Source organism: Panthera onca, chromosome D2 (assembly GCF_046562875.1).
Source record: "Panthera onca isolate mPanOnc1 chromosome D2, mPanOnc1 haplotype 2, whole genome shotgun sequence".
In the NCBI taxonomy this organism is placed as follows: domain Eukaryota; kingdom Metazoa; phylum Chordata; class Mammalia; order Carnivora; family Felidae; genus Panthera; species Panthera onca.
In genome coordinates this window covers 25,385,566-25,411,739 of record NC_138349.1, presented here as the reverse complement: position 1 = coordinate 25,411,739, position 26,174 = coordinate 25,385,566, and the positions used below count along the sequence as shown (strand labels likewise).

Below are 26,174 nucleotides of genomic sequence, written 5' to 3'. Positions count from 1 at the left end.
TTAATAGACCCACATCCCTGGGGATACAGCCCTTGTCTTAGACTTCTATTTCCCACATAGTGCCTGACTCAGGATAGAACACAAGTTATGTTGCTCAGTACTTGGTTAAAAATGCCTTTTCCTCACTCTAGAGTTAAGATGATGGAATAAATCTCAGGCAATAGTTGATTTTTATGGTAAGATACCTGGAGGTGAACCCATAAATACCAAATTGATGAGTACATATTATAGCAATTACCAGAAGGGCAGATCACTTCAAAGCGGGCTTTATGCCTGGAGATGTCCACTGCAGTGCTGTTTATAATAGCAAAAAAAGTGGGGCCACCGTAACTGTTCCTCAGGAGGAGAGGCTGGGTAAATTAGGGTACATGCATACATACAGGGAGGTAGTAAGCCAGCAGCTATTCTGAAGAAGAGAGTAGAACCAAATGTTCAAAATGGTATCCAAGGAAAGTTAGATGGTATGATGCAATTTATGTAAAAAGAAATGGGGTGCATGCACACATGTGATACATACATAGAAAAATTTTGGAAGGCTACACAAGAAATTTCATATTGGTTATGGCAGGGGAATGGATGGAGACAGGGTGGGTACTTCTATCTTATTAATTTTTCTGGCAATGGTTGAATTTTTTTATCATGACTGTATTGTTTTTATTAAAAAAAAAAACCCAACTAATTAGAAAAATAAGCGATCTTTGGATGCCATCTAAAAGATGCTCTTTCCAGTGTGGGGGGTTGAGGGCAAGGCAGAGGAGGGTGAGCGGGGTGGGCACCAGGCAAGCGGAGGGCACGTGTTTCCCACACTGAGTGGTTATTGGTGCTGTCCGCTCCTGATCTGCTGGCCAAACCAAACAACCTTCCAGCTCTATCCCAGGAGGTGGAGAAAGATGGAGCATGAGAATGTTCTGAATCACAGCCTATGGAGTGACTTCAGTTAAAACTTCCAGGACAGGGGTACCTGGCTCACTCGGTTAAGCCTTGGACTTCAGCTCAGGTCATGATCTTACGATTCGTGGGTTCAAGCCCCACTTTGGGATCTGTGCTGACAACTGGGAGCCTGGAACCTGCTTCGGATTCTGTGTCTCCCTCTCTGCCCCTCCCCCACTCACGCTTTTTCTCAAAAATAAAACATTAAAAAAAAGAACTTCCAGGACATTCACTGACCCTGCCAGTTGCCACCTATCCCACCCTGGAAGTTGGCCATAACCCCCTGCAGCACCTAGCACGGCGCTGACCACATAGGGGCTTCATGGTTTGGGGCAGATGAAGTTACTGTCTCACTCAAAAATCAACAATGGCTTACCACTTCTCATTTTATGACGTTCAAAGTTACCTTGGTTTACTTTGCCTTCAAGGCTTTTCTGTGATCAGCCCCAACATTTTCAGACTCATTTGCTATGATTTCTCTGTATCTATCAGCATATATACCAGCCCTGCCTGGGTTCAAATCCTGGCTTTGCCGCTCACCCTTCTGTGCCTTGGCTTCCTCATCTGGAAAACGGGAGAATAATAACAGCACCCACATCTCGGGGTTGACGTGGGAATTAAATGCATTAATACACAGAAATGCACGTAGGAGGGTGACTGGCACAAGGCAGATGGTACTTAAATGTTGCCTATATCTATTATGCTTTCCTAGCCTCACTCCATGGTTCTGGCTGGAACACTCTTCCTGGTCAGTCCTACCCATCTTTCAGAAGCCATATCAGGCAGTGCCTATCCCCTTATCCCCCCAGGGTAATCAGTGGTTCTTGGACTTTCAGAATCACTTGGGGAACTTGGCAAAATGCAAATTCCTGGGCCAGACTCCTAGAGACTCCACTGCCGTCTGCAGCGTGGCCCAGAAACCTGCACCCAGGGGACACCTGTAATGTGTCTTTTGGGGCCACACCTGGTAAAACAGCCGGAACTGGATTTCTCCTGTGGATTCACCAGTATTTCCATCATTCGTTTTTTTTAAATTAAAAAAAAAGTTTATTTATATTTAAGGGGGGCGGAGGGGCAGAGAGAGAGGGAGATACAGAATCTGAAGCAGGCTCCAGGCTTCGAGCTGTCAGCACAGATCCCGAAGCGGGGCTCGAACTCATGAGCCGTGAGATCATGACCTGAGCCGAAGTCGCCACTTAACTGACTAAACCCCCCAGGTGCCCCGTTTCCATCATTCTTGTGGCCCTTCCCAACCTAGCCAGCGTCTTGGCCTCAGGCCGCCTTACTCCTTTCCGTGTTGTCAAGAGGTACAACAAAATGTGGTTCTGGATTATGTCACACAACCAGTGAGCGGACGCCCGGTGAAGTCAAATAGGCTTGGCCAAGGGAAGAGCTTCCTCAGAGAAAGAGGAAGAGGACCTGGGGGTCCTCAGTGGAAATGCCTCAGAAGTGCCCTGAGGGACTAAAGCTTCCACTTAAAAGATCATGTCTTTCCTCAAAAACCAAAAGCTTCGTGTTCCTTCTCTCTCCCACAGTTGTTTGCACATCATGCTCTGTGACATAAGGTCTTGTGCTGGTATCCACCATGTTCCCCTTCTGGAACTCTGTAGGCTGCTTCGAAGATGGGCTAGAAATGTTCTACTGCATTATTTGTAAAAGTTTCCCGCAAGTGTAAGAATCAAAAGGGAGTGAAAGCTTCCGATGGTCAGCAGGAAACCCTCCCCACTCCCCAACTCTGCTCTGGGAAACTCACAGACTTCCTGAAGTAAAAAACAAACACCGTGACCAGTTTCTACTTCTTGTAAGAATTTAATTCTTCCTTTAATATAAATAAGGCAGCATGAAACACCGAGAGCCCTGCTGCTCTCTGCTTCAGAAGCAGCTTTGCTGCATAAAGACCCCCATTTCCCCGCTGAGTTGGCATCTCTGAATAAACAAGAGGCCAGAGGTTATTTTTCAGTGAACTTTCTTCTGGGAGCCAAGGGAGGTTCAGGCTTGGTCCTGGCTTCTGGAGGCTGGTTCCTGGCTGTGGGGTCTCCTCCAAGCACAATAAGATACGGATGAAGGAGGGGGGAATGCAAGGCACGGGCAATAATAAATATGGAAATTCAACCCGACTCTGGAAACAAGTCCCAACTGAATGGGGGGCCTGGGGCTACTGTTGGGGGCCACGTGGGCACGCCCCTTCCCTACAGCCCCAGCGGCCAGTCTGTGCAGTCTGACTCCGGCTCACACGGAAGGGTTCCTACAGGTTTCAGTGTTCCATCACAGCCCAGCCTGCTGCGAGTAAACCCTCGCAGGCAAAACGGTTGTCCATCTTCCAGAGCCCCTGGGGCCAGGTGAGACGACCTCTGGGGTCAGGACAGGATCCTCTGCAGCTCATGGTGAGCCTGACAGCCTGGTGGACCGGGTAGGCTGTTCAGCAGGCATGGCTGGCTTAAACCCTGGAGGGGAACCCAGGTGCTGGTGCAGGCGCCCTCATTCTTGCCTCCCCCTCGGCTTGCTGTAAGGGTTACTGAGGCAATGCCATGAGAGGAACTCCCAAAGGGCCAGTGAAGCCACAAGTGGAGGAGGAGTGGCTTCCCAACCCCCCTAAACAGGCCTGGAGACAGGCCAGCGCCCACCACAGGCTCTGGCACCTGCCCAGTGACCGGGGCCCCCGGCTGCACTGAGGTGACCTCTCTGGGGTCTGGGGGCTGGGTCTGCACTACCGTCCCTGTGTGCTCCCAGTCAGCTGAGCCTCTCTGGGTCTTGGTCATCTGTGTGGCTGGCAAGGCCCCTTCCAGAAAAGAGGGTTCTGTGCAGTGAGGGAGCCCCACTAGAGAGAGCAAGTCTTGGGGCCAACAGATGGAGCTGGTCTCCCCTGGCCTCCAGGCACTCCTGCTTTGGGACCGAGACCCTGCTGAAGAAAATTCAGGGCTACAGCATGTCACTTCTCAGCTCTGCAACTTTCTCTAAACCGGGCATCAGAGGCCAGGCTGCGAACCAGACCAGAGTACCCTGGGTGTAGGTGCTATCCTTTATCCCACTCACCCTGTGTCTCTTGGAGCTTCCACCTTCGGTATCTGCCCTCCCCCACCACGTGGAGACCAGCTGTGGAGAGAATACAGAGGGGTGAGGGGCCGTGGAGCTTGTACCCTGCACGGTGTGTGGCACCTACAGAGTTCAGCACACTGGGGGAAGGGGTAGGGTGAGGGGGTGCACCCTGAGACGTGTAGCTGAAAAAGCGGCCACATGAAACTTCTCTCTGCCACCAAGTACCCACTTCTGTGCAACAGAGACACTGGCCTCTTGGGGCCTCAAATCTCTACCTGGTCTTTTTTCCAAATAGCTTAAAAAATGGCAGCTGCATTAGATTCCTGTTTTGCAGGCTGTGGACAGAAGGTTGCAAATTCCCACGGCTGTCCCTGTTAGTGCCTTGGGTGCAGATGGCCGGGGCCAAGAATAACTGGAAACAGGGTGCAGGGTCTTAACATACTACCCTGTCAGCCCTCCTAGAGATCGTCTATTGATATCCAAGTAAAGACTGGACCTAGGAGGAAAAATCTGCACTCAAATCGATGTTTGTGCTGTCTTTAACTTAGTGTCCCTGGAGTACTTCATCATCCTCTTGGCCATTTGTGGTGATCCAAAAGTAAGCTGCAGGGCTTCCACCAAACCCAGGCCATAACCTCACCAGTAGGCCCCAGTTGGCATGAAAGCAAACCAGCTTCCGGTGTGGGATTCTTTCCTCCGGGCTGTAGGGCCTGGATTTCCTGGTGGGGTGAGGCTCCCAACAAAGCCCACTGTTTTCCCAGGACAGGCCCTGTAGACACCCCCAGAGGTGTGGACATGTGGGGTGTCCTGCACCCCGGGCCTCTGGGTCCTGGACACTTTACAAGACAACAGCTTTTGGGGGCAGGCTGGCATGGTCTGAGGGGATATGTAGGGAATACTCGCTAATGAGCACTGGGGCGTTCTTCAGCATCTCATAGAAGGAGTCCACCGTCTTCCGGTAGAGACTTCGCTGCAGGACGAAGGGCCGGAAGAGGTTGAGAGGCTCTGCCCTGCGAACGGCCTCAGGGAGTCCCATGGCATTGGGCACCTTGCGGTTGCCAATGAAGAAGTGATGGAGCTTCTTCTCCAGCAGGCTCTTCTCCAGGAATCGGAGCAGCTCGTGCAGGCGAGCATCGAGCTGCCCGGCCTCCCAGTCGGCGGGCCGCCGGGAGACCAGCAGGTGCAGGAGGGCTGTCTTGAGGTGGTAGTTGCTGAGCCCACTGGGGCCAGTCAGGCGGCTCTGCTTGGACAGCAGGAAGGAGGCGATCTGCAAGCAGCTGAGGTGACAGGCACCCTCAGGCAGCGCCTTCGACGTCATCCTGAGGAACTGTCGCTCGTAGACGGCAAAGGACAGGAGCCAGTCAGTGCTGGATGCCGGGGCGTCCCCAGAGGGCTCCCTGGGAAGGTGTGAGACAAAGTACAGGTCCGAGTCGTCACACTGGATCACAGGAATCAGGTTGAAGGGCATGAACTTCCCTGAGCGGAACCTGATCTTGAGGGACCCAGGGGAGTCCAGCTGACCAAATGCCAGGTCGAACTCGTATTTGTGGGCAATGCGGTGCCAGGCTCTGGTGAGGGCCGTCTGGAACCACTTCATGACCTGCATCGCGTCCAGGTATGGGGCGCCTCTGGCACACAGCAGGGTTTCCACCTCGCTGCCCGGCCGCGCCAGGCTCTTCTTGCCGTGGAGGAGACACAGCATGTCTTCCCCGAGCTTGGTCTTGTCGCAGATGCAGCCCAGGGGATCCTCGTCGGCCCGGACCACCTTGATCCGGCCGTAGCCCTGGCGATCCAAGGGCACGGGGTGGCGGGAGCAGCAGAGCTCTGCATGGAAGTGGTAGGGCTCGGGGGGCATGAAGGGCACGAAGAGGTCGCACAGCAGCGGCCTGTCCACCTGCCAGTTCTCATACATGCTGTCCACGCCAATGAAGTCCTCCACCTCCATGTCCGTGTCGCGGTTGCAGAGGCTCCTCAGGGCCTCCAGCAGGTCATCCACAAAGCCTTCCACAAACTCCCGGGTGCGGGCCGCGTCGGCCGTGGCCCCCCGGATGCAGCGCTCATAGAAGTGGTCGAGCGTGCCCTTGTTGGGCAGGGTGAGGCCCCGGAGCGGGGCACCCTCCAGGCCGGGCAGCTCGTCCTCGTCCCCGCCCAGGCACTCGGGTGAAGGCGCGTCCTGGTGGTCCTGCCGCCACACCTCGATCACCAGGAAGAGGATCATGCACAGGGTGCTCCACAGGTCCCAGGCCGTGCGGCTCTCGTTCTGCTGCTGGCCTTCCTCCTCCACCTTCTCCAGCGCCTCCTTCTCGGCCGCCAGCCGGGCCACCTCCTCCTCCAGCCGCAGCTGCTCGAGTTGTAGCTTCTCCTGGTGCGCCTGCATCTTGCGGATGATCTCCTCCTCGTTCTCGGGGACCGTGGCGTTCTCCCGCGGGAACAGCAGCGGGTGGTTGATGATGGCTGTCACCACCACCAGACACACCCGGAAGAGCCCCAGAGCCATGGCTGCAACTTTCCTGTCACACAGAGACACAGATCAACGGTCACACCCAGCGTCTCTCCGTGAGGCTTCTTCCCCGGACCCTCACACCAACCCCTGCCCCATGGAGCTGGTGAATGTTTTATGGTTCTTCTCCCACCCAACCCGCGGTCTCCTTGTGTGCTTCCATGTAGCCTTGGAAGAAAGAACTGCAAAGAGTCCCACACCAGCAATCCTGGCTGAGCAACCCACAGAGACGGCCCTGTTTCTGTCTGCCCAGGTTTTCCTCTCTCTGGCAGGAGCAACCCACTTTCCCCAGCAGTCAACCATTTTCTGCTCCCTGTCCTATGGCTTGGGTGGATAATTCCACCCCAGCTCCAGGGAGGAACATACAACTCAGGCCCAAGCTACTCCCTGCCCCGACAGTGTGGATTCAGTGAGGAGCAGAGGACCTCACTGGGGCCAATGGGAGGGAGGACCAGGTAGGATTTGTCGGGGCCAATGGGGAGAAAGACTTGCCCTGTGGCCTTCATTTGCCAGGGAACAAGATTATAGCTGCCGGTGGCTCTCCAGCTGCCTCAAAGGGGGGACTGCTTGAGAAAGATGCCAACATAGACAAAAGCAGACTCTCTGGATCCATTGCCTCTGGACTTTTAAAATCATATAAATCAATGATTTCTTTGCTTTGTTTCAATCAGTTTGAGTCATTTTTCTATCACTTCAAACCCATCTCCCCCCACTGAATTCCTTGTGGCAAAGGTGTCTTTCCTCAATGCAGTAAAGCCTAGTGGTTGAGAACAAGAAGGCTGAGTCCCAAGCAATTAGCTGTGTGACCTTGGGCATGTCAACACATCTCTCTGAGACCCAGTGTCCTTACTGTACAAGAGGAAAGCCACGGTAGCCACAGGGTCACAGTACTGATGGATGCCGTGACCCGTGAAAAGTGGGTACACAGCAGTGGATGGTGAACAGCATATATTCATCCAATAGCAAGTGCTTTTGAAGCAGTTTTGGGCCCTTGTCTTCCCCCGCTGTAAACCTCTCCTGATACGTGAGGCCTCACCCCAAATACAGACACTGACCTCCTGGCCTTCTCCTTGGTAGAGCTCTCCCCAGGGCCATCTTGGAGACAACCAGAGTGACTGAGCCATTGGATTTGCTCTCATGAATCTTCTAAACTTTAAATCTGACTTCTTAGTGTGAAGGGCAATACTCCATTCCTCCAGGACAAATGGAGTTTTAGATCTCAAGCGACTTTTAGGGAAGAGCTAACCCCATTCAATCCTGGGAGTTTGTTAGACACGCAAAACCTTGGCCCCATCCCAGACCTACTGAACCAGAATCTGCATTTTAATACCATCCACATTAAAGTCTGAGCCTTCTATTACACCCTCTCCTCTCCTAGGCAGGAAGCTTGAGAAGTAACAACGGGCCTTTTCCATACTTGCCCTGCTCCCCCTGCCTGGGACCTCAGCTAGGAGGGCAAATGGCCAAATGAAGTCGTTGTCAGACAACAAAAAACACAGAGGGGTCCCCTGGCCCCCTGTATGCCAACACATGCTGATAGGAGCTTTTCCACTTTGCTTGAGCCCCATTTCTTAACCTTCAACTTGCACCCTTAAAACCACTTGTTCGGGTTCTTACCCTAATGGTGCCAAGGAACAGGTATGTGTCATCAGGTAAAGAAACCTCTGCAGATTCTGGCCAGCAGTGCCAGGATGTACACAACCTGAGTTGCCACACTTGGGTAAAGCCCGCTGCTCAGATGTGACTCCATCCTAGACGCAGCTGGACACGCAAGCAGGAACCAAAAGAGGGGTCCGCCTGCAGCCGAAATCAGTGTGCACACACACTCAGGCCTCAGGGGTGCACTTGAGGAGACGGAGGACAGGAAAAGTGGAGGAAGTCAGACCGGAAGGTGGGCGGGCTGAGGAAAAAGTACAGGGGGCAGCTAGCCAGCTTTTCTTCCCCAAGACCAGGAGCAGTGTGCTAGAGAACTGCAGGAACAGGTCAGCCCTGGTTTCCACATTAGAGACACATCAATGGAAAGTTTTGCCAGGGTGGTCCAAGGCTGGCTTATTAACACGGGTCAGGGTTTTAAGATAAAGGTGTGCTAACAGGCAGAGCAGCAGGCAACAGCCAGTTAGCAGGTAATTTGGGGGTGTTGAGGACCTTGAGGGCCCCTGTACTGCAGGCCACCTTTGGGCACGGGAGGCCCTGATAAGTCACAGTAATAATCCTGGGCAACCCCTGACCCGGGAGGTTAGTCTTCATGCGAACTCAGGATAGGCTGCTACTGAGTGGGCAATGGCACCATTGTCAAACCTTAAGACTGGGAAGTCTTCCTCCTCCCTCCCCAACAGCTTCCACAGGGCTACCTGTGTGCATCCTTGGGCCCTGTTCAAGGGCTGTAATGGCCTCCTTGCACTGCGACAGGCAAGGTTCAAAGCTCCAAATGAACTGGAGCCATCGACTCTGTGTGCAAGGGGTTAAGAGGACGGATTCCAGACTAGACAAGACAGAGCCCAGCACATGCCATGTGACCTTGGACAAACAACTCAACTTCGTAGACCCTCAGTCTCTTCATCCATAAAATAGCAATAATATCTGCCGTTGCAAAGCTTGAACGAGGTAATGCATATAAAGCACTAAATCAAAAAAAAAACAAAAAAAAAACAAAAAAAAAAAAAAAAAGCTCTTAGCTTTCCTCAGAGCAAGTTTTCTTATAAAAGTGTAGCTGTGAAGTGATGGGATGGGCAAACACAGTGAACCTGCCTGCAGGGGTTCCTGATGGGCCACACAGATGCCTCTACAAGGTACTCCGGAGGATGCAAGTGGCCCACAGTACCACGGACAGTTGGACAGCTGTAGGGTTACAAGACTTGCCGGGAGCCCGAGGGAGAGTGTGGCAAAGTGGAAAGAGCCTGGGCTATAGAAGCAGACAGGCTTGGGTTTGAAACTTTACTCCTTGCTGAGTGGTCTTGCTTCTCCAGGACTCCACTGCTTTACCCGTGAGATGGGGCTAACAGCAGACCCTCCTTCACAGGGAGGTTGAGTTAAGGGAGATAATTCATCTCAGGTGCCTGGCACAGAGTAGATGCCCTACAACATCAGGGCCTTCCCCTTAGGCCTCTGCAGGCCTCTGTTTTCTCACCTGCTAAGCACACCCTGCCAAGTCCTAGGAGTGCGGAGCAAAGCACGCTCAAAAGTGCTGTGAAAGCACAAAATGCTCCCCCAGTATTGCTGTCCCTTGGCATGCCACTCTGCCCACCCTGCCCTCCAGCAAAGGGGAGAAGCCTCTGGAGGCCTGGATCCTCCTGGAGGTGGAGTTCTGACTCAGTCCTTACTTAAACCGCAACTCCCTCCCAGGGATCAGATGAGGTATAATTTTGCTTTTAACGTGTGGATAGGCCGGCTCTGCCTATGGCACCCTAAGGGATGGCGAACAGGCCGTGGCCGCTCAGTGCTCACTAGATGGGGCCGGGGTGGATCCTCTACTTTTCCTCCCCAAAACAAACCAAAGGGAACACTTCCCTGGGGCCACTGAGCCAGAAGAATGAGAAGGAACCAGAGTGGTGTGAGTCTTGTTGGAGACCAGAGGGACAGACAGGTATCTGGGAGCCTCTCCCAGAGCCATGGATATATATGTGCGCCTCCCCCACCCTTCCCGAAGGGCCCCTTTCCCCCAATTTGAAAACTGTCCACCTCTGCATTGGCCCAAGGCTCTCAGCTCTACAAGGCTGCCCCAGGCATGTGGTCCAAGACATCGATTGGGTTTGGCTTGAAAATCAACTTGGGTTCCTCTGAGGGCTTTTGTCTGTCTGCTTGCCAGGAAGCCAGCAGGAAACCTGCTGAGTTCCTCTCCACCGCTGCCCTTGCCTACAGAGTGCAGTGGCCCATGCAGGTCACAGCTAAACTTAGCCTGGCAAAGGGCCAGGGTCACGAGGCAGCAGGGGCTGGGCAGAAGGCTGCAGGTGCTCAGCCCAGACTAATGGTTTTCTCAGACCCTTATTCTGAGCCCGGCCGGAAGCCTCAGACTCTGGGGGAGAAACCCTAGATACCCTCTCTATTCCCTGGGGTCTGTCACTCCTGCATCCCCCCGCCCCCACAATCACAGCTTAATCCAATGAATGCCACTAAGAGTTGTCTAATAGATATATGCTTCTGTTTATCAAGCCCTCACTAGGATGTGCTGGGTGCACAGTGCCCCCGCCCTCCATAACCTTCCACATGGTGGGTATTACCCTGGTTTCACAGATGGATTAACCAAGCCCAAGAGACAAAGAAATTTTCTAGCCACACTACGAGAAAAGGCGCAGCCAGGTTGAGATGCAGTCTGTTCTGTGTGCTTCCACTTGCACAGCCCAAGTTCTTTCCACCCCGCTATGTTTACAAAGCACCTACTACGTGCAAGGACCATGCTGGATGCTGCAGGGCCCACACAGATGAGGGCAGCATGATCCCAGGCGGGAAGAACACCACAGTTCATGAGCGGAGGCAGACAGCCACCCGGGACTGTCACAGAACAGAATGAGCTGTGGGCATAAACGGCACATGAGCAGTAGACCACTAAAACGCAGAGGGAGAGAGTTTCGTTTCTGTTCTTTGGGGGCTCCTCCTTGTCTGTGGACCTTCCCTGTGCTCACTGGCTGGGGAGATGTGGGTGTGTAAGCCCTCAGCTCCATATCCACCCAGTACCCTCCTTCCAGACAAATTCCTACAACAAACTTGAAGCAGTGAGAGCCTGTGTCCAGCCCCACGTGTTCATCAACACCTCTTCTGCCCCACCAGCCGCCTACCCCCACCCAGAGCTAGCTGGCTGTGGCCTCAGCAGCAGGGGTGCCCAGGACCCATTTCTCAGCAGCCAGCAGTCCCCCGGGATGGTGGTTCTCCAAATATGGTCCCCACTAAGCAGCACTGCAATCACCTGGGGATTTGTTAGAGATGCAAATATTCAGGTGCAATCTCAGACCTGCTGATCAGAAATTCCAAGGCTGGGGCCCAGCACCTGGTGTCTTAACAAGCCCTTCGCGGGGGGTGGGTTCCAGTGCCCACTCAAGTCTGGGAACCAGCCTTGCCCAAGCCAGGCAGGTCTCCAGGGAAGAGGAAGGTGTGGCTCCTGCAGTGTCACGGCAGCCCTGACCTGCAGCTTGCCAAGGCCTTGCCCCACGCCCAGCCTGTCAGGTGCAATTAGCTGTGCTAATTACAACAGCAAAAGTGGCCCAGTCCCTGGCGTCATCTTCAGAGCTGAAAGGAACAGCTGAGGTCGTTTCTTTATGAAACAAAACGAAGGAGGTGGGTTGGTGACAGGAGAAGCCACCTGCAGTCCAGGCCCCGTGGGGTTACTGGGCCCTATCCCACTGCTTAGGCTCTGCACCCTCTGAGGAGCCAGGGGCCAAGGGAGACCAAGCTGTTGGTAAGTTTGGGCTGAACCCCTACTGTGTCCCTGGTCTTGTGCAGGTACAAGGTACACAGTTGTTTGGGAGAAATAAAGCCACAAATTTAATAAAGTCAGAATTCAATGTTGTACTCATCTAAGCCCCGTTTTATAGATGAGGAAACTGAGACCTAGAGAGGAGGCGTGCCCGACGAGGAGGGCAGGGTGGAGGTGGTCCTGGTAGGCATCACCCTGTGGACCCTCACAGGGGTTCCCGCACAGACCGCAGAGAAGTGGTGCTTCTACTTCTGCCAAAATTTACAAGGCTGAGCACTCTGCATACATTTTGTCATTTGATTTTCAGAACATTAGTCAGGTAGCTGCAACATCCTATTTTGTGAAGAGACTGACGACAGAAAGGTCCACTGTGTGACTTCCAAGATTCCCTGTCTGCAGTGAGCCTGTCCCCCTCCTTCTGCTCTCCCTCCAACCTCCCAGGGCATGAGCCCTACCACCTGCCAGGCATCACTGCCAAGGACGACTGCCCAAATCATCCAGGGTTGGCTGTGCCCCGAGTTTCCCAGACCTTGAGGAAACAGGACTGTAAGGCTGAATGCAGAGCACGAATTTGACCCTGAGTCTTTGTGGTGGTTTGGGCCCCATGAGCACGCAGTCTGTCTGAAGCCCTGGGGGGGTTCTCCTCCCGTGGTCTGGCCTGTCTTACCTGTGACTGCACACCTCCCACTAGCAGAGCCCACACCGCACACTGGTGTCAGACAAGCTTCCCTGCCCAGCCCAGGGCATCTTCATTCAGGCCCAGCTCAGGGGCCCTTCCTTCGGGAGCCTGCCCCTTGGTGCAGGCCACCTTCCTGCTCTTCCCTTGTGTCACTTCACCCACCAGGCCCTGCCTTCCTGGCTAGTTTCAGCAAGTTCTGAAACTGAATGTCCTCCTGCCTCCTTCAGCACCCATTGCAGCTGCCCGATATGTTGGAGCGGACTTGATCACGTATTAGGGAGGAGACGGCCACTGCGGGAGGGACATATGTTCACAACCTCTTTCCTTGTCACCTAACTCAGGGCCGGGGAGAGGGGCACAGACAGACTCAGCACAGATGGCCCCCGCCCTTCCAGGAGAAGAGTCCTTTGCAGGAGAGGAGAACGGCCTCACCAAGAGCATCTCTTGCTTCGGTCCCTCTTTGCCTGCACCTCCATGGGGGTGGGGACAGGGGAAGGGCTGAGCAAGGGGCTGGGCCAAGGTGGCCTCAGGCCTGGGTAAGACAGGGAGGGGCAGGCAAAGAAAGGAAGTGAGGAAAGAGGAAGGAAGCGGCCCAACAAAGCATCATTGAGAAAGTGGGTAGGGGGGGTGAGGTTCTAGGCCCCAGTGCCTCCCCTTCTCAGTGTCCTCCCAGCCACACCCATCACCTTCCACCCACCCCTCCCCCACAGCAGGACCTTTGCCTTGGCCTCTAACCAGGCTCACCTTCCTCCCGCCTGCCACCCTCATGGCCCCTGGGTCCCCTCCCTTATCACCTTTCAGTCACCCTTCCTGAAGGCAGGGATTGTAAGAGCACATGTGGGGGACGGGGGTGGAGAAAGACCCCCACAGAAAATGGGCAAGGCTGCAGAGGCTGCACATCTAAGGGATGGGGATGGAGTGGATGGAGTCGCACAAGCTTTATCTAAAGGCCAGAGCCGTTACATCCCATGTTCTGTGTGCCAAGAATGGTGTGATCTCGTTTTTTTGTTTTTTTCCCCCAAGAGATTTTGGGATTTTTATCCCAAGATAAATCTGAGATCTGGATTTTATCAATATCCCTCAATTTTACACTTGCCGGGTGCTGTTTCAAAAATTCTTTGAAAACCATGGAAGCCAAATAAAATGTCAGCAGGCCACCTAAAGCCTGTGGGCCCTGATCCACAGGCCCCTTTCTCCTGTCCAGTTCCCCTTCCCCCTCATTAAGCATCCCTCAAGGCTGCCCTTGACCCTGGGACTCCTTACTCTTCCCCCTCAGCAGTACCAGCACCTACTATTTCCTCTGTGAACAGGACTCCCTGAAATAGTCCCCTCGGCTCAATCTTTGTCCCCAGTGTCTCCCAGTCGTCCCAGCAGCCACCCTCTGAATAATCACACCCGGCATTTATGGGGGTTGGCTGTGTGCCAAGCCTGTGCCAGGGATTTACATAAAGGGCTTCCCCACAGCCTCTCCAGGAACTAGAAGAAAACAGAGACTCTGTAGCTTAATGGGTATGCACTAAGTAGCACCTGGTATTACTGTCTGAGGTCTGTGGTCTCCTGGACTGGAGAACCGGATCCCCACTGTCCCCCCAAACCCCCTGCCAATCCAGGGGAGACCCATACTGACTGAGCAGAGATCTGGGCTAGGAAGAAGCATGGGTCAAAACTGGGTACTGGTAGGGGTAGGGGAGAGGGCAGAGAGGTGAGGTACCCCCCACCCCTCCATGCCCAGTGGAGAGCCCATAGCAAAGTTTACACTGTGAGGGGAGAGGTCTTCTCCCCAAGGTAAGGTCTGCTGTCTTTGCCCCATGGCCACATTGGCCAGACTCACAGTGGGTGCCCAATCACACCGGCCAAAGCGCTAAGTTTTCTCAAGGCCTACTTCTGGAAGAGGAAGGGGTTTCCAAAAAGTCACCAGGATGCCAACCCCATTCCCTGGTCCGGGGACATGCAGCTGGCCAGCCCGAGTGCAGGAGGGACAGGGGCCTGGACTCCGGGGATGTGGGTGGGAGAGCCCACATCCTTCCTGTTCCCGTTCCTCCATCGGCAGCTCATGTGCATCCCTTGGCACGCAACGGACGGGGACGGCGGGGAAGCCATCAATCTCCCAGGAAGGACACGGTGTCCTTCCGCCCAGCCATGCTGCCTGATGCCGATGCCCCCACAGCACGTCATGGGAAATCACAGCGTCCTGGGACAGACAGGCCGAGGCTCAGCACCTCACAGGCTAAGGCATGGCAGTGAGGCTTGCAGGCCACAGAGACAGGAAGGGGCTCCCCCAGCAGCCGTGAGTCTGGGCCCACATCCAGCTTTCTCTCGTCTGTGCTCCCCAGGGCATCTCGAATCCAACATTTGCTGCAGTGTCTTGAATGGTGGCCCTCAAAAACATAAATCCATGTGCTAACACCGAGACCCTGTGAATGTGACTTTAGTTGGAAGGAAGGGTCTTTACAGATGTAATTAAATTAAGGATGACGGAGACGAGCTGGCCCGGGATTACCCAGGTGGGCCTACAATCCAGTGACAAGTGTCTCTTAAAACAGAAAAAGAGCAAAAGGACACAGGAGAAGGTAACAGAAGGCAGAGGCAGAGGCTGAAGGGAAGCTGCCAGGCCCGGATGGCCTGGAACCACTGGATGCTGGGCGGGGCAAGGAGGTATCCCCTCTTGCAGCATCCGGAGGCAGGGTGGCCCTGCGGCGACCTTGATTTCAGACTTTGGGCCTCCAAAGCTGTGAGAGGATCATTTCTGTTGTTTCACCACCCAGTTTGTGGTGTTCTGTCAAAGCAGTCTTGGGAGACGAACAGAGTCTCAACGCACAGTGCAGCCTCCTTGCCCCACCCAGCTCTGACGCAGCCTTTGCTCCTCGCCTAAACTCGGGGCTCCCCACCCCAGCTGGCAAGGACCTTTGCAAACAGCTCCTCTGAGCTCTAATTCCCAGCCACCCTCGGTGGCCTCTGCCTCCCTGGAGGTCTCCCTTCCCCCATTTCAGTGGGTTCCAGTTTCCATGTGACACAGGTCAGAGCTTTGAGGCGACGTTCAGGGCCTGGCCCCACCCAGCCTTGGGGGACGCCTCAGTTCCCTTCCTACTGGCCCTGGCTGATTCAGATTACTGACTGTCCCCCAAACACCTCCTGTGCTGCCCCAAATTCCCTGCACCGCGTCCACACCATGCAACCAAAACCCTGCCGGACAGTCCTCACACGAGTCCATCTCAGAAACTGCTTCCAAGAGCCTTCCTGAATCCTCTCCACCCTCAACTCCTGAGAGAAATCTTCTTTCTTGAAAGGGACACAGAACAAAGTTGGGGGAGGCGGGAGATGGCATATTTATCAAGTCCCTCTGAGCGCAAGCAAGTCTGGTGCCTTGTGTCTGGTGCAAGGCATCTCCAAAGACGTCCCATGGTGGGTACCCCACAATGCCTGCTCCCCTGCCTCTTAGCTCGGCTCGTCGGTGCAGTGGCCCCACTGCACAGGCAGGAGCCCAAGGTGCTGAGAGGTAGGGCAGTTGCTCAAGGTCTCACAGGCTAAGAGCAGAGGGGCCAGGCACCGCCGTCTCCCCAGTTTACCCCACCCGCACCTCTGTCGTAGTGAGCTCCCTGAGCTCTGGTCTTATCCCACTGCTTCCAGCCCTGCCTGTTCATGCGCCAAGGACGCGTGCGATCCTGGGGACCCACCAGCGTGCTCACATCCTGCACTCTAGAGACCCCCGCTTTCAAAAGAAGGCACCACACGCACCCTCCATTCTTAGGAAGGATGCATTTCCTACAGCAAGCAGGTGTGCACCAAAGCATGTCCCTTGATCCCGGATTCCCATCTCAGACTTCTGGACCTGAAATCATAGGGGCACATGAACAATGGGAACACAGAGCTAACCATCTCTCACAGTGAAGCAGCCCTCATACACCGTCAGATGCTGACTTGGCTTGAGCTAGTATTTCTCAGAATTTCCCTCTGCCTCGGGGCCCCATCTCGCCCACAAGAGCACCGGCTGAGAGGGAGCATGAACACCCACCTCAGGCAGCGATGCCATGATGCCACGGCTCCCCAGACTTGTCCCCCTCCTCTCCCTCTACCCGTGTCCTCTACACCCCCTGCCCCCAGGCAGCGAACGCTCAGACACTTTGGCTGTGGGGCAGGGATGGGGGGAAGGCAGGCTGCAGGGACAGAAAGCAGGTTCCGGACAACAGCAAACATGCTGGCTCAATGTGGAGGGTATTCAAGGGGGCTGAGCAGGAACCAGAGAGAAAATACAAAGGAAAACAAAGTGGAGACAAAGCCCTCCCTTGGCCACCCTGCCTCCCCTCTCACAGATGAGCCAGGGATGGGTGGAATGAAACAGACTGCTGGGCGCCACCTCCCTTGTGATCCCTGGATGAGAACAAAGAGAGACCTGCTCACAAAGACAACCTGGCCTTGCAGGCAAGGGCAATGGCCCCCAGGACTTTTCCATAGCCACAGAAAGGCCAGTTCCCCGTCCCACCCTCCTCATCCTGCCGCCTCTTACTCACGTCCTGGCTTGAGGGATTCTGGCCCCCACACAGTGAACAGGCCGTTCTCCCACCCGGGTCCTCTGTGGCTTGGGCGGTACCTGACACAATGCCTGGGCCCCAGCTGGGCTGGAGAGAGGGGGAGAGGGGTGGGGAGGAAGGGAAGAGCGCTGGGCCTCCTGTACGTATGTGTACACACACACACACACACACACACACACACACACACACACTCTGTGCCTGCAAAGATCTAAAACCCCTTTCATCTTAATAAAGGGAAACAGCAAGAGACACAAAGAAGACGGAGGCCAACCCAGTCGTAAAAAACTTAAGAGTCTGTGGCGGGCCTCTGTGCTGCTGCAGGAACCCGGGCTGAACACCAGAGCCAGAGTTAGCCTGCCTTCCCCCACCAGGGCCGCCACAGTCAGGGCCAACCAGTTCTCCCCGTCCCGGAAAGCAGAGGGCCGAGACCATAAAGCCAGGAGCAGTTGGCAAAATCACCCCCGGAATCATCTAGGACTGCACAGGGTCCCCTTCCCTGTGAATTACACAAAACGACATCCAGCCACAGGGATGGACTGAAGCCTGAGCCCTGCCCTGGTTTCTGCCCGGGGCTGTGCCTGGCACGTAGTAGGTGTCCCCAAACAGGTACAGCAGGTACGTGCGGGTCAGGCTGGGGCAGGCAGCAAGCAGACACTGACAATGCCAAGTTCACAGGACACACTCCACCCCGAGGCCACCCAGAAACAGCCCAAGGCTCTTCAGTTCAGAAGAGCTTAATGCTTTGTAGAGGCTTAGTGTACAGGGGCAATGGAGCCAAGGTCTAGAATCAGAAGGCCTGGGTTTGAGTCTCAAGTCTCTCACTTATGGTGACAATAGTACTTCCTCAGCATGGTAGTCACATACATGGTCGTGCTCCGTAAAGGACGTTGTTATCTTGGTGTTGGTATGGGTCTGTCTCTTTTGATTTGTTAAGTCCTACATCTTAGGGAGTCCTCTAGGGACTGGGGGTGGGGGATGTTGGTCAACATCCCTGCAGCACTCCAGAAGCCTGGGGACTTAGTCTGGTTGTCTCCTAACCCCCCTGTTTCTTTGAAAGACCCCAGAGGCTGCCACAGAGGGACAGCAGGAAGCTTGGCCCCTGGGGAGACTGCAGCTCACCCCCCACTCCCACCCCAATATGGCAGCATCAATAGAGACAGCGCCTCCACCCCTTCTGAGCACCTAAAAGGAGAAACCAATGCTGGTCCCTGATGCCTGGGCATTAAAGAGAGGTGCAGGCCATCCACAAACACCTGCTGAATGGATGAAGTCAGGACCGGGGAAAACCCTCACTGCATTTACTCCCAGGAGCAGGAATCTGAAATGGGAGTGTAGTGGGAGATCCCTGATGAAGTAACTTGTAAGTTTTTGTTTTTGTTTTTTTTCCTTGGGAGGCACTCTGCAGTCAGAAAGTTAGCAAAGTGCTAACAGTTGTTAAGCGCCTTGGGAAATGTGAGCAAAACCCCTTGCAGATGCAGCGCTGGAGACAGACCTCAGCGGCCTCAGGTCTGGACGGCCTGCATCTAACTGCAGGCTGACTCACCACTGATGTTTACCGAGAAGATGACCCAACCCAGGAGTGAACCGTTTATCTGACCCTCAGCTGCCTCTGCCCTTGACACCCACTTCCTTGCTTCAGAGTCTTATAGAAATGTAAGATAAATGGAGGATTATAGGGTTCAAAGCAAATTAAATAAGAGAAGTAGCAGAGGAGCAACCCTTGAAGAGTGGCAAGCCGTTCTCCCTTTCTGGAAAAAAAGACAAGCAAGCCCCATGGCCCTGACACCCCATGGGGGGATTTAGAAAATAGTGACCAATGTGTAACATTTATTGACATTTTAGCATTGTGCAAGAGGCTTTACGTGAATCATCTTCATAATAAACTTCCAAAAGAGGCACTATCCTCATTTTACAGAAAAGGAAACTGAGGCACAGAGTGGTGAGGCCACTCGCTCAGGATTGGGGCTGGGATTTGAACTCAGGACTGACTTAAGCCTCTGGTCTTCCCATGATGCTGTGCTGCTCAGTGACCTGGTATCTGTGAAATATTACAGTGCACCTATGGGCTTTCCTGTACTGTTTTGGGAAAGAAGGTGACAGTTTAGGTGAAATCTGGGCATGAAGCAGGGAATCAGACTTAATGAGCTTTCAAGGCTCCTCCCACCCAGAGATTCTGGGAGTGTGACTTGGGATGTCTGAGACCACTATTCACCCGAAAGGATGGTGCATTGGGAAAAGGGGGTGATGGCCCTCCTGGCACTGGGTAGCGTGTTTTGGTGGGAGGCGTCAGGGAGAGAGTGGCATTTTGGGGGCAGCACGCAGTGGGGGGGGCTGAGGGGTCCCTCATTCTCTTCCTCTCCAGCCCAGGCTCGCCTGGCTGTGGTCCTGCCCCTCTGGAACAAAGTCTCAGTGAACAAAGGACCTTTTCATGAACTTCAGGCGGGTCCCCTGACTACTACTAAGGTTATTGAAACAGGCTCCCAGGAGAATAGTCTGTTAACAGCACATGGTTTTGTGCCAACAAGCAGGACTCAAATTATGACAACACCCTCCCTATGGTTTGGTGCAGGCTGGAAGGAGACTTTCCTGTATCCACCGCAGGGGAATGACATGGGGGAGAAAGCAGGAGCAGCCCAGGATAGCTCCAAAGCGCAGCCCCCTGCCAGGCAGTGAGCGTCCCACCAGGTCATTCACCTGGAAGTGAGTCATTTGAAAATTGTGGCCTTGGTACTTTTTCCAGGACTTGCATCTGAGGATCTTAAAGTGCTCTGTGTGTTCTCTGGTCCTGGCTGCTACTGTTTCCATTAAACAGGCAGAGAAACTGAGTGAGTCACACAGCAGGAGGGAACCAGGAGTGGGCGGTCAGCCTACTGTCTTCTAGCCTTGGACACTCTGACTTTGAGGGATTCAGTCCTCTGGCAGGACATAGTTGATACCCATGCCTGTCACTCCCCAGATCTCGGGTATAGTTCAACTGCCTGCATGAACTACTGGGGAGGAAGGGACTTTCCATGGCTTTAGTTTAAGCCACTTGAAAGTCTCTGCATTTTTTTAAAAAAAGCTTATTTATTTTGAGAGAAGGAGAGAAACAGAGAGAGAGGGCGGGGCAGAGAGAGAGGGCGGGGCAGAGAGAGAGGGAGAGAGAGAATCCCAAGCAGGCTCTGCACCATCAGCGGGTGCTCGAACTCAGGAACCATGAGATCATGACCTGAGCTGAAATCAAGAGTCGAACGCTTAACCAACTGAGCCACCCAGGCGCCCCCTAAGTCATCTGAAATCCTATGGGGCATGCTAGAGCTGGTGAGAGGTGAGCTGGGAGACCTTGCTTCTGTTCCCAGCTGGTACCAGTTCCTGGCGCAGCGGATCCCAGACGTTCCTCCTCTCTGTGTGCATTTCATGATAAAGCCCCATGAGGCCAATGAATCCCTAGCACACTGCCTTGCACATTGTAGGTGCACAGTAAATTCTCGCTCAAGCAATGAATGAAGGCTCTCTTTTAAATCAGTCCCTGTAGTGAGGACGTGGGCATCCTTGTTTCCTACTTTCCTTTGGGGGTGAGGGTGAAGAAGGGAAAGCCACTTTCCTGATCTCCCCATCACTGCACCCCTACCCCCCATGCTCCCCTTCCAGATTCAGGTTGTAGAAGGGAAACCCAGAACCGCGGAAGCTGCCAGAAGCCCCTGTAAGGAGTCATGCTCTTTGGTCCAAGTCGCAGCTCAGAGATCTATTCACTCAGGCCAAACCAAGACCCAGAGACCTACCACCAGCTGGCTCAGACGTCTGAACTGTAGCCCCTCCCGCATCCCCTTGCCCAGCCCCTGAAAAACACACCTGTGGAGGTCACACCTTCTATGCTCCCTCCTTTCAACATGTGTCTTACAGTTAGGATGGCTCTTATTCCTCTCTCTACCTTAAGGTGGAGGTGTTGCCATGGGCAACAGTGATGTCACCTACCAGTTACTTCCATTCTGCTGATGTCAAGGGGTGGGCCACCTGGATGGATGGAGGGGGAATACACTTTCTTTGGGAAAATGTCACAGGTCCCAAACTGCTGAGGAGGACCCTACAGACCTCTTGGGCACTCCCAAATGACCCTTGTCCTCTCCCAGAAAACCTGACCCTTCTCTCCCATCTGGATGCCTATTCAGGCCAAGACTCAAATCTGATTCTCCCTCTCCCAGAGCTGGATAAAAGGTCAGGACTAGAAGCTTTGTCCTCAGCTCTGAACAAACCACAGCTAGGGCACCGATGAGCTCCTTCCTTCTATGCATCTGGGACAGTCTGGGTCCCCACAGCCTTGTCCTTCAGCCAGACATCAGTGGCACTAATGGGGAAGCTGAGGGCCCAATTCGGCAGAGAATGTGGATCCTCGAACAACCTCTACTGTCTTTAAGAGCTCCTACTAGCCAAACTAAAAGTCTGTGCCAGGCACAGTGCTGAGTGCTTTCTATGCGTGTCCTATGAGTGGTTGTCCCCATCTTACCAATGATGAAACTGAGGCTTGAAACACTTGCCCCAATACAGAGAACGTCCATACACTGAGCAGGGGAGCCAGGACTCAACCCTAGTCCACCCTACGAAGGCTCAGGAGGGTCACACCTCCTTGGTGCCGGGGCACCCTGGAGACTGTGGCTTACTAAAGATGAGCCACGAGGGGGCCTGGACAGAGATTACAGAGAGCCCTTTAAATCCAAAGAGGCCATTTGGGCAGGCCAAGCTGACCTGAGCCAGCCAAGGCAAGGTGCCTTAGTACTGCTTCACGCCCGTGCGCATGCAGGGGATGCTCTAAGTGGCCAGTCTGGGGCCTTTCACTTCCCCGAGCATCTGCGCTGATCAGGACCACGTTTCTTTGCTCTGTGCTTGGCTTCCTGTTAACCCAACCTGGCCGCCGGACCAAATCGTCTTAATTTGCATCTAGCATTCACATCCATGGCCTGGCCTTCCAACCCTGAAATGTACAGTGGTTAGCTTATGCAAATGAAACTATGTAGCTGGGAGCTAATGCTTATAAAGCACTAAACAAATTAAGTAACTAAAATAAAAGTAGCTAAATTATGCAAGAGGGAATGGAGAAATGCTATCAGGTAAACACTGTCCTCGAGGCACTGGCCAAGGAGACCTACACAGCCAAGCTGACTGGAGTACTGCTCTACCAGGCAGGTATCTCTCCACTGCTGAGAGGGCCACAGGAGTGAAGAGGGGCCCATGCTATTGGACTGCCCTGCTTTGCCAAGCACGAGCTGCCTGGATCTTTGGTTTCCCATGTGGCTCTCCCTGCCCTGCTTTGCCAAGCACGAGCTGCCCGGATCTTTGGTTTCCCATGTGGCTCGCCCGGGACGCAGGGACCAGAGACCATCTAGTCTGCATGATGGTCACACGTCTTCCAAATTAATAAAGTAGCATTCTAATTTGTACACCCACTCTTGGGAGCCTCTGGAGGTGACACAGTAGTCCAGGTCCAAACCACTCTGAAAACTGTGGAGATGGGGTTTCTGCACGGGCACAGCTAAGAGCTAGACCTTGGGCCAAGTGACAAGATCCAGGTAAACACCACCCTTTATGGCAAATCTGTGAAGGCACCAGCTGGTCCTTCCCAATAGAGTTGGAGGCATCCTCATGGGCCAAGAAGCTTGTTTGTTTAAAATACTGTCTAGAGACAGTATGTAGTAAAATGCTCCATTCCAGCTAAGTAAGTGCTAACATGTATCCTGTGGAAAATAAAGGATCACATATATGGAGCTGTGAAATGGAGTTCTGGGAAAGATTTCCTGAACAAGTTTGGGAAGGGCATTTGCAGGCGAGTAGGACCTGGACAAGAAGGAAAGAGGGAAGAGATGGGGATTGGGGGTGGGGTGGGGAGGGCTGGATCAGCATGTTTGGACACTTGCCACCTCTGGCCACTCCTGGGGGCAGTCTCTGCCTAGGTCAGGGGCCCCGGGTAGCTGTGGCCTTCTCCCTCTGCACCACACCCAGGTGGCACTTACTCATCACCCTCCCATCGGGTCCCAAACTGGATTTGCCACCTCACAATGCCCAGTGATTAAGAAGGAAAGTCATTTGATGCTGGGGCCAGGCCTCCTGTCAGCCATCAAGACTGAGCTTGCTCTTTTTTTCCTCGCCTTTCTGCCATCAGATGAGTTTTCCATTTTTCCTCCATGTGAGCTGAATGGGTATTTCTTCCTTTGACAAAGAAAAAAGCAACTGCTCTTTCCTCCTTCCCACAAGGACCCCCAACCAAACTAGCTTTTTAAGCTTAAACTGCTTCTTGCTCTATGAATGTTCAATGACTGGGGCTCAGCTTCCAGGCTCCTGAACACTTTACTTCTCTGTGCCTTTGTTTCCTCATCTATATGAGGATAACAATACCTCCACATAGGACTACTATGAAGATTAAATGAATTAATGCAAAGAAAATGGTTTTGGAAAAAAAAAAAAAAAGCTTGACAACTAAATGCTAAGCCCTCAATAATTGTTGGTTATCAGGACTGCTGGGTATGGTTGCACAGGTGGTGTACTGCTCAAGAACCTGGACGGGGTGCGGTGAGGATGAATCCAGTTCACATGCCAATTGCCCAGCTATGAGCCTTGGCCATGCCCATCAAGACGAGGCCCCAAGGTGGCATCCTAAATGTCACCGAGGTGCCACCCCCTTGCTGAGAGGTGTATCTTACTCTAATTCACATAAGGGATGGAATAGGCTAGCAACAGCCCTGGCAGTTATTGTCGATCGCTGGCATTCCCAGATGGATCTCCCTCCAGAACAAGACCGGATTAGAGGGGGGTCTGGGATAGACTGGTCTCAGCCATTAAGGTCCCACTCCTCAGCTGCCCAGCACTCTTGGAGCACTCGCCCCTCCCTTGGGACGCTTCTCGGTTGAAGTCCCGCGGCGTGCCCTACTACTTCATCCCTACTGATCCTCCCACAGTTTTGGATTCTGAAGCAACTGTCTCCTTCATAATTGCTGACGGCCACTTGTCTCTGCTGACACTGAGAACTTCCACTTGCTGGCAGGTTACTCCTTACTTCTTATAAGATCCATCTCCCTGCCTCTCCTACTCAGTGAGTCTTTGAGGTCAGACAGAGGAAGTCTTCCCCTTTCCTCAAGTGACAGTGCTAGAGAGTCCTGAAGGCCACACAGCCTCATCCCCCTCAGCTTCTCCTCCTGGAGGTAAAATCACCGGTTCTCTCCCTTCTCCCTCACAAGATGCGCCCTGCAGACACCCCTCGCCATGCCATCCCCTCTCCTCTGGACCAGTTCCCTTTGGCAGTGCTGCTGTCCCTGGCAAGAGGCAGCATGGAGAACTGAGCTCAGGGGCTCCAGCAGCCTGACCCCACCCTTCCATGGGCTCCGCTGGTCACTGCCTCCCACTGAGGCGTGTACCCCCTCCATCAGATGGAATTTCCCACTTTCTTTCTCTTCTTCATCCCAGGGGTTCCGGAAGTTAAAAATACAAAACCAGCTTTCTCCCAGGCAGTACTTTCTTTGGTGGGCAATTTTGCCAGAAGCCTCTACCTGGAAGTTCTTCCCCAGGTCTTGCTCTCAGGTAAAAAGTTCACCCCCACACCCTCTTCTTTGTTTCCCTTTGAGCACCGCAGGAGGTGGGAGCCATTCCCAGTAAGGTGACAACTTCTAGGATGATGGCATCAGGTTAAGAGGTCAGATCCTCGCCCACTGAAAGCCAGAGCCTGAAATGGATGCATCTTTGAAAATTATGGAGTAAGAGGATGGCATCTGAACAAAAGCCTTTCCATCCACTGCGAGAGAGCAGAGAAGAGACTCCGAGTAACCACTTTATGGTTACCCACAAGTGGAAAATATGAGGGCTGAATGGCCTGGAGCAGCAGCCTGCACAGGGAATTAGCAAACAATGAAAGCCACTTAGGCACGTAGGCTGGAAGGAGGACTCAAAAGCACAGCCTATTATGTTATTAATAAAGAGATGAATGGCGGCAATTCCATCTGTGGCTGCCGAGGCGTTTTTCACAGCCAACCTGGACCTGTAACTACACCAGGCTCAGACCAGCTTCACTCAGCAGCCTCTTCGAGGTAGAACTGGTTTGTAAAAGGGAAGGGCCCTGGGTCATATCCAAAAGAGTAACAAGAAAATGGGATTCCCAAACGGATTTAGATCTCAAAGACCAGGGTCCAGGATCTGCCAGTATCTGGGGCTTTTCCAGTTTTGAAAGGGGGGCGAGGGGCTTTTCACACCAGGCAGAGGATGCAAAAGGCAATGTGCCGTCCCTGAGTGGTTCACTGAAATATTTTCCCTTCCTGGCTGGCAGCCTTTTGGTTTTTAAAGAGCATTTCGGAAGGGATGCCTGGCCCTGGGACTTCGGAGTCCCTTCACCTGGCAGCCAGAAAGCTGGAGACACTAGGAGGGGGATGGGGATGGGAGTAAGGGTCAGGCGGCAGAAAACTATCTGCAGCCACAAGAGAAAGTTCGGCGCTGTGTGAGGTCCCCTCCACTAATAGTCCCGAAAGAGGAAGCCGGCGAAGGCTTCGCCCGACCCCAGCAACCTCACAACTATAAACCTTACACCGGGAAAAAACAAGCTACACGCCTACTGCCCCCTTCTAGGAGTGGCCGGGCCTGTCTTTCTGCCAGAGCACTCTGCTCAGACGGTGATAAGTAACAGGGCCACGGGGTCCGCCGCGGGGGCTGGAGCGGGGCCTGGGGCGCGCGGGACGTGCGGCGCCGGAGACCACGCGTCCGCCTCTGCACGGGCGCCGCAGCCGGGTCTCCCCCAGGCACCCAGCCTGGGGCCGCGCACCGCCCACTCTCCCGCCGCCCTCACTCCACGCCGCCACCTCGGGTGCAGCGCCGTCGGCCCGCGGCCCCCCACCCCCACCCCGTGAGGTGGACGCGTCGGACTTACGCTGCCCTTAGTCCCACGCTCCCTCGCTGCAGGGACCGCGCCAGCCCCGCGGCGCGCGCGCGGGTCCAGGGCCCGGAGGCCGCTGTTCTCGGGCGGCTTCCGTCGAGCGTCCCGCTCTGCACTTAGAAGGACTGGGGGCGCGACACCCCAGCCGGCTCCCGCCTGCTGGCCTCCATCAGCGCGGCCCTAAAGGCGGCGGAGTTACTCATTTCCTG

General features: G+C 54.0%; 1 protein-coding gene across 3 annotated transcripts; it reads right to left on the bottom strand.

Moving 5' to 3' along the window:
- Positions 1–662: 662 nt before the first annotated feature.
- Positions 663–26,156, bottom strand: ITPRIP (inositol 1,4,5-trisphosphate receptor interacting protein). Of its 3 annotated transcripts, none has more exons than XM_060641561.3 (2): positions 25,960–26,156; positions 663–6,476 (listed from the first exon to the last, which is right to left on the bottom strand). In XM_060641561.3, the coding sequence occupies exon 2, from the start codon at positions 6,461–6,463 to the stop codon at positions 4,805–4,807; it is 1,659 nt and encodes a 552-aa protein (XP_060497544.3). In that variant the 5' UTR covers positions 6,464–6,476; positions 25,960–26,156; the 3' UTR covers positions 663–4,804. The 3 variants fall into 3 exon arrangements, with proteins under 3 accessions (XP_060497544.3, XP_060497546.3, XP_060497545.3); XM_060641563.3 differs by lacking the exon at positions 25,960–26,156 and adding an exon at positions 20,913–25,896; XM_060641562.3 differs by lacking the exon at positions 25,960–26,156 and adding an exon at positions 17,061–20,877.
- Positions 26,157–26,174: the final 18 nt, after the last annotated feature.